Consider the following 8,212-nt stretch of genomic DNA (forward strand, 5'->3'; position numbering starts at 1 on the left):
TGCTTGCCACGCGCTCCGCTGCTGACCGCGGCGTGACTCTCACCCACACCCCCGGCATGTGACCGCTGCTAACACCCACCTCGCGCGTGACCGCTGCTGCCACCCCACCCCCCGCGTGACGCGCTGCTCGCCCCCGCCCGTGTGTGACCGCTGCGTGCACCCCACCCACACGCGTGACCGTTGCTGACCCACCCCGCGCACGTGTGACGCCTTCCTCCCCCGTCCCCCCACGACCAAGCGCGTGGACGCATCTACCACCCGCACGCAATGAGGCTCCTTCCCTCCCTCTCCTACTGGGACGAGCGCGTGATCGCTCCTTCCCTCCACCCCGCGGGGACTGAGCGTGACGCCTGCCACCACCCAGCCCACCGCGAGCGGGTGACCGCTCCCTCCACAGCGCATATCGCTTGTCGAGCGTCGGTATCACGCAGACGACGAGTGACGGATATCATGGCGACTAACGACGTGGCCGGTGGGGGAGGGCGCTCTGAGGAGGTAATGGGTAATGGAAAGTATCGAGCTCTGGGAATCCAAGGTTTCGCTTTAGTCGGTAAACCTAAGATTCAGAGTGTTAATATAGTCTAGTACACTCCTCCGATATTATGGCGGCGCGTTTCCGACTTGCCGCAACAAAACTCATTACGTTACATTCCATTATTTTCAGGCACATCGGCGAGCTGCGTATTACACTCGAATGCTCTCGTTGTTAAACGATGTCGATACAGCCATCGTGCGTCACTATGGGGCATTGCGTCTGCGGAACATGGCGGTTAGTTTTTCGGTAGCATATTATCAGCCTGTAGGGCTGTAGATCACGATGTAGTTTGCTTAGTGTACGAGGCGTAAGCTAGCCGACTCCAATATCAGCGCGAATTCTCTACACGATAGGTTTTTCACCGACTCTTCGGATAGAGTCTAAAGTTAGAGTCGAGGTCATTTCAATTTGCATGACTTCCTTCCTGCCTCTTTAACTGAGATCTATACAAGAAAAGCTGAGAAAGAGGCAGTTCGTTGCTACATTGTTGATTAAAATAAAAACAACCACCATCGGTGTAAACCAATGTGAAAATAGTTCATGCTATCTCCGGATATGAGCAGTGTAAGCAACGAAGCAGTCGGCACCAGCATTAGAGGCATGGCCGCAGCGAGATAACGGAACTTCATCACATGTTTCGGATCACAGTCACGCGCCACGCTATTCTACACATCATCACGTCTGCCAATAAAAACAAGAAAATCTTCATCAGATAGTCAACATTACGGCTCGGGTGATCGTACGCTTTGACTGCTGTGACTTTCACAACAATTTCACAACAGGCAACAGGCCACCATTTAGAATTCCACTGCTGACGGTTCTTAAGAAAGTTAATTAAAGTTAAAAGTTCTGTTTCTTTTATGTATACGTTATCAGCATCTCCACCACATCAAGAAGCGATAAAGAAGTAGAAAAAACCTTCTTAATTCGCTCTTGATTTACTACAACTCACGACCAATTCAAACAGGATCTATTATGTATTACTGTATGAATTGCACAAGTCATATCAGGGAAAGCAATTAGTTGAATTTACGACACGGCGTGCGCAATAACAATTAAATGTGTAGGTCTCTGTATGAAAATACTTAACCTATGAGAGAATCTATTGCAGTTGAATAAATAGTTTGCTTAGTGAAATACTTTTTAATGTTCCTTATATTGATTAAAATCCCAGCTTGCGGTTTACAAACAGATGTGCCTATTCACTGTCAATTCGCAGGACGATGTATTTACACCATTTTTAACGGTAAAAGTGGCAAGGAAATCGGCTTAGATTTCATTAACCTTTTTTCTTTTATTTTTCCTTCTTCAAATAGCGTATCAAAAATGGTTAGCACACTTCAAGCAAACGACCGGCGGCAGACACATTGATTTTTTTTGTGGGCTTCAAGCTATTGCGGTGGTAATCCAAACTTTAATTTTTCAAGTACTCTTCACGCTCCCGAATGCAACACACCGCAAGCCGCTAGCAACCTTTCAGTATACGGTAGACCGTATCTACAAGATGCTTAACAGTTTCTGTACGTAGATCGTCGTAACCCATATCCTCATTAGCTATTCATTCTCATCATCACATGAACACGATCCTTAAAACAGCAATCTCCGGTCCTCTTACACGCCCTTCTTAGATATTGAATTGCGAAGTAAATAGTTACAGCAGTTATCAAACGCCGATCAGAATTAGAGATCCTTCGTCAACAATCCGAGAGTCGCGAACGCGGGTGGGTGGGGAGTTGAGTGGGTGGGGGGGGGGGGGGTCTATATGGCTCGTCAGAAGACCAGCAGAGATATTGCTCAACGGGAGCACATGCACGAAACCGGCGAGGTATAGGAGAAATCGCAATCCTCTGGTGTTAGTGCAAATGATTTGTAACATTTATTTTCCCACAGTAAATGTAAAATGTAACTACCATTTTTAACATGGCTTCAGTTACCGCGAACGAAGTGAACAAAGTCAGCTATAATGTTGAAGAATGCGCTTGAAATAGTTTCTTAATGTTAGATATAGGATCTTTCTTATATGACATTTCATAGTACATTATAAATAGTAGTATGTATTTACAACTAAAACGAATGATTCCTAAACCAAATCGTTTCAGTTAACTTTAGTTGCGCATGTGTTTTTTTTAAATAATTTTGTTTATAGCAGTTGTGTTATAAGTATCCTGTATAATTATTTTGCTATTATTACTCAAGTTTCCTAGTCCATTTTTCGTTGTCACTCCGGAAGCGCTACGTTGAGGCCCCGAGGTATCAATTGAGTGGTACCAGATACGTCCAGAAAAAACTGGATTCGTTTTTTCACTAAATGTGTTTGCACGTTTACCTGCAATGTGCTGAATGCATCACCTCACATGGGTTCATCGAGCTTCGCAAAATCTATGAATATGAGTTTTTCAAATGCAGCAATGATGCTCGGGTAACAGGAAGCCTAAATAATTTACCTAGGTATTAATAGGTATCATTTCTAGGGTATTAATATTATTCAATATAATGTTAATATAATTAATGATAATAATATTAATTTAAAGGGAATATGTAATATGTATATTGGTCTTGATACGGTAATTAAGACTCTAGTCTGGTTACACGTGTAGCATGCAGGTTGATGAATAGTTATTACGACTTAGCAATATGCAGTCTAGTTGATAAATGAACTGAAACCCACTGAGCGTTTTAACGTAAAAAGAACCAGCCATTTAAACATATTACGCGCAGATTTTCTCTACACCCTCTCTCTTCTTAAGTATTTAATAAAAATAAAAATAAATTAATTTAATGTATATACGTATATACATAAACACGATATTTTACATATATATAATCGCGAAATCGCGGGGGTTTAGTGAATAATTCTAGCAGATTGGCAGTTAACAAGAAAACCCTTCTGCAATCGAATGAATAATATATTCCTAACAGCTAGGAAATGCGGTCGATTCCACGTAGCTGGTCCATCCTATACTTGGCAGGTGAGTGTTTGCACTGAACGACACTTGTTCAAATACGTCGACACTCACAACGATTCAACAGCGACGATGTGGGTAGAAAACGCCAAGTGTCGTATGTGCAAGTGTTATAATACGAAATGTTCTCGCAAATTTAGCAACCGGCAGTTAGATGCGATATGATATGACTACTAGGCACTTTAATTTAATTTAAATTTTTTTTTTTTAGGGTTAGGGTTAGGGTTTAGGTTAAGTTTAGGGTTTAGGTTAGGTTAGGGTTAGGGTTAGGGTTTTTTTTTTTTTTTTAAGTGCCTAGTAGTCATATCCTAAGTGCCTAGTAGTCATATCATATCGCATCTAACCGCCGGGTGCCAAATTTACGCGAATGTTGTTTTCACGTTAAACAATAGACCGGAAATATTCACAATCTTCACAGACCGAACCCGTCGAAAGTGGTGAAACGTCCATCTTTCTTTTAACGCATTCAGATTTAAAATTGAGACGAACGCCAACAGCTGTTGTAACACTGCGTTTGAAGCGTGAATACATCTCACCATCATCATCTTCATCATCTTCATCATCTTCATCTCTAAGCATCTTATACAATTATTTCTTCAGCACGTCAGCAGCAACTATGTACGTTCCACCAAAAATCAGCAGCAAAAACCTGCACACTCTACAAAACTGCTCGCCAATAAACTTGAACATTCGTCTATTTTTTTTCGTAGTTTTACGAGCGGTTTGGCACTCGGTTCACCTTCGAGTATGTGTGTTACACACGCGATGAAAGTGTTTGCAAACGTACCGAACGTTTATGACAGCGCGTTTGAATACTCAGAATGTCGGTTTATTGTGTATGAATATCATTCTTCTCTCGAGAAGCGCTCGATGTGCAATGCGAAATTATTTTGATTGGAGTATAAGCGGTAGTTTATATAGTAGTGCATAAGAACACACACGTATACACACGCGCATGCTCGCCCACACGCACGCACACCCGGCCAGCACGCACGCGTGACCGCTCCCCTCCCACAGCGCAATCGCTTCGTCAGAGCGTCGGTATCAACGCAGACGAACGAGTGACGGATAATCCAAGATGGCGACTAACCACGTGGCCGGTGGGAGGAGGCCTGCCTCGTGAGCGAGGGTAATGGGTAATGGAATGTAATCGAGCTCTGGGAATCAAGGTTCGCTTTAGTGGGTAAAACCTCTACAGATATCAGGAGTGTATAATACTAGTCTATACACTCCTGCAGATATTATGGCGGGCGCGTTTCCGACTGCGCAAAAAACTCATTACGTTACATTCCAATTATTTTCAGCGCACATCGAGCGAGCTGTCGATTACGCTCGAACATGCTCTCTTGTTAAAACCGATGTCCGATAACAGCGCCATCGTGCGTCACTATGGGGGCGCATGCGTCTGCGGACATGGCGCGTAGTTGTTGCGGTAGCATATTCAGCTGTAGGCTGTAGAATCACGATGTAGGTTCTTGCTTAGTTACGAGGCTAAGCTACCGGCTCCAATTCAGCGCGAATCTCTACCGATAGGTTTTCACCGACTCTTGTGATAGAGTCTAAAGGGTTAGAGTCGAGGTCATTTCAATTGCAGACTTCCTTCTGCCTCTTTAACTGCGATCAATACAAGCAAAAGCTGAGAAAGAGGCAGTGTGTGCTACATGTTGATTAAAATAAAACACACCACCAGCCGCGTGTAAACAAATGTGAAAATAGTTCATGCTATCTCGATATGAAGCAGTGTAGCAACGAAGCAGTACGTACCAGCAATTAGAGTCATGGCCGCAGAAGAACGGAACTTGCATCCACATGTTTCCGGGATCACAGTCAGCGCCACCTATATCTACACACTCATCGAACGTCTGCAATAAAAACACAGAAAAATCTTCATCAGCATAGTCAACCATTACGCTCGGTAGATGCACGCTTTGACTGTGTGACTTCACAACCAATTTCACAACAGGCAACAGGCCACCATTTAGAATCCACTGTCTGACCGGTTCTTAAGAAAAGTTAAGTTAAAGTTAAAGTTCGGTTTCTTTTATCGTATACGTTATCAGCATCGTCAACCGTTACATCAAGCGCGTATAAAGAAGGTAGAAAAAACCTTCTTAATACGCTCTTGATTACATACAACTCACGACCAATTCAAACAGGCAATCTATTATCGTATACGTTATGAGATTGCACAAGCTACATATCAGGAAAACCAATTAGTTGAATTTACGACAGCGTGGCAAAAAATAACAATTAAGTGTGGTAGGTCTCTGTATGAAAATACTCTAACCTATGAGAGGAATCATATTAGAGTTGTATAAATAGTTTGCTTAGTAAAAGTACTTTTTAATGTTCCTTATATGATTAAAATCCCAGCTTGGGTTACAAAACAGATGGCCTATCACTCAACTTCGGCAGACGATGTATTTACACCATTTTTAACGGTAAAAAGTGCAAGGGAATCGGCTAGAATTTCCTTAACCTTTTTCTCTTATTTTTCCTTCTTCAAATAAGCGATATTACAAAAACATGGTTAGCACACTTCAGCAAACGACGGCGGCGGCAGACACATTGGCTTTTTTTATGTGGCTTCAAAGAACTAATTGCGGTGGTAATCCAACTTTAATTTTCAAGTACGCTTCACCGCTCCACGAATGCAACCACACACGCAGCCGCTAAGCAACCTTTCAGTATACGTAGACCGTAGCTACAAAGCTGCTATAACAGTTCTGTATACGTAGACTGTCGTACACCCATGATCCTCCATTAGCTATAACTTCTCATCATCACTGAACACGATTCCCTAAAACAGCAATCTCCGGTCCTCTCTACACTGCCTTCTTAGATATTGAAATTGCGAAGAAATAGTTACAGCAGATCAACGCCGAACAGAATCAAGGCGCCTTCGTCAACATCCGAGAGTGCGAACGCCAGCGGAGTGGGGATGGGGGTGGGGGTCATATGGCTCGTAGAAGACCAGAGAACATTGCACATGCACGAGAATCGGCGAGGTATAGGAGAAATCGCCAATCACCTGCTGGTGTCTAGTTGCAAATGTATTTGTAACATTTATTTTCCCACAGTAAAATGTAAAATGTAACACCATTTTCTACATGCTTTCAGTACCGGAACGAAGTGAACAAAGTCAGTAAATGTTGAAGGAATGCGCTTAAAAATAGTTTCTAACTGTAGGATATAGGATCTTTTCTTATATGACATTTCATAGTAGGCATTATAAATAGCTTAGTACTGCTATTTACAACCTAAACGAATTGATTGCTAAACCAAATTCGTTCAGTAACTTTAGTTGACTGCATGTTTTTTTTAAATAATTTTGTTATAGGTTTGTTATAAGTATCCTTATAATTATTTCTCGTCTTTATTTCTCAAGTTTCCATAGTCCATTTAACTCGTTGTCACTCACGAAAGCGCTACGTTGAGGCCCCCGCCAGGGATATCAATCTGAGTTAGGATTACCAGATACGTCCAGAAAAAACTGGATTCGGTCTACTTTTCACTAACATGTGTTTGCACAGTCTTCCCTGCATGTGCTGAATGCATCAACCCCTCACCATGGGGTCATCGAGCTTCGCAAAAATCTATGAAAGTATGAGTTTCACATCGTAGCAATATGCATGGTAACAGGAGCTAATAATACCTAGGTATTAATAGGCATCATTTATAGGTATTAATAATTATTATTAAATATAATTAAATAATAATTTAATGAAATAATAATTAATTAAAGGGTAATATATTATATTGGCTCTTGATGGTTATTAAACTCTAGTCTGCGTGCACGTGTAAGCAGAGTTGATGAAATAGTTATACGACTTAGCAATTCAAAAGTCTAGTGTGATCATTAAAGCTGCAACTCCATGAGCGATTTTAAGTGAAAAAGAACCAGTCCATCTAAACAATATTACGCGCAGATTTTCTCTACACCCTCTCTCACTAAAAAATTTAAATAATTAATAAAAAATAAAAAAAATAATTAATTAAAATAGTCAAACTGCTAAACGTCGGCTGGTTCTTTCGTATGAAAGGAATTTCATAACAGATGTGAAATGCATACAGCCTAGGAAGGACACACGAACGGAGGACCCGGGCAGAGTGAGAGGCACCGACAGAAACATGGACCAAACAAGCATCATTTATCAAAAACAGCACCCAAGCTGTTTTCCCATACTATGACCCCCGCACGTCGGAGCAACTTTAAAATCGGCGTTCCATCGCAGATGCTACTTATATTACTATATATATTAGTACGAACTACCCAAACAAAATACGACTAAACAAAACATATCGACGATCATATGTGCGCTTTAGAAGACCCGCCATCGGCGAAAGAAACGAGTAAACATACGACGCAGCGTAACACACCGCGTGGCTTAGCGGCGGGAAGCGATGGATGAACGGATATTTGCACTCGCGAGATGCTCGCAAAACCGCGAACAATACCAACTGTAGAGCATCCATCAGAGTTCACTGAGATTAACCGGAGAGAGAGAAAGAGAGGGGGAGAGAGAGAGAGAGAGGGGAGAGAGAGAGAGAGAGAGAGAGAGAGAGAGAGAGAGCAAGAGAGAGAGATAGAGATAGAGAGAGAGAGAGAGAGAGAGAGAGAGAGAGAGAGAGAGAGAGAGAGAGAGAGAGAGAGAGAGAGAGAGAGAGAGAGAGAGAGAGAGAGAGAGAGAGAGAGAGAGAGAGAGAGAGAGAG

At 42.2% G+C, this 8,212-nt stretch overlaps 1 protein-coding gene across 1 annotated transcript in view; it reads right to left on the reverse strand.

Annotated features, from left to right (window-relative positions):
* The window catches only part of LOC106817584 (heparan sulfate 2-O-sulfotransferase 1-like), a 36,574-nt gene that overhangs the window by 14,818 nt on the left and 13,544 nt on the right, over positions 1 to 8,212 (reverse strand). The window contains exon 3 of the mRNA XM_014822261.1: positions 5,263 to 5,360. Coding sequence (XP_014677747.1) covers positions 5,263 to 5,360 — 98 coding nt within the window. The remainder of the gene's footprint in view (positions 1 to 5,262; positions 5,361 to 8,212) is intronic.

The sequence above is a fragment of the Priapulus caudatus genome, unplaced genomic scaffold, assembly GCF_000485595.1.
Source record: "Priapulus caudatus unplaced genomic scaffold, Priapulus_caudatus-5.0.1 Scaffold1779, whole genome shotgun sequence".
Taxonomy (NCBI): Eukaryota; Metazoa; Priapulida; class Priapulimorpha; order Priapulimorphida; family Priapulidae; genus Priapulus; species Priapulus caudatus.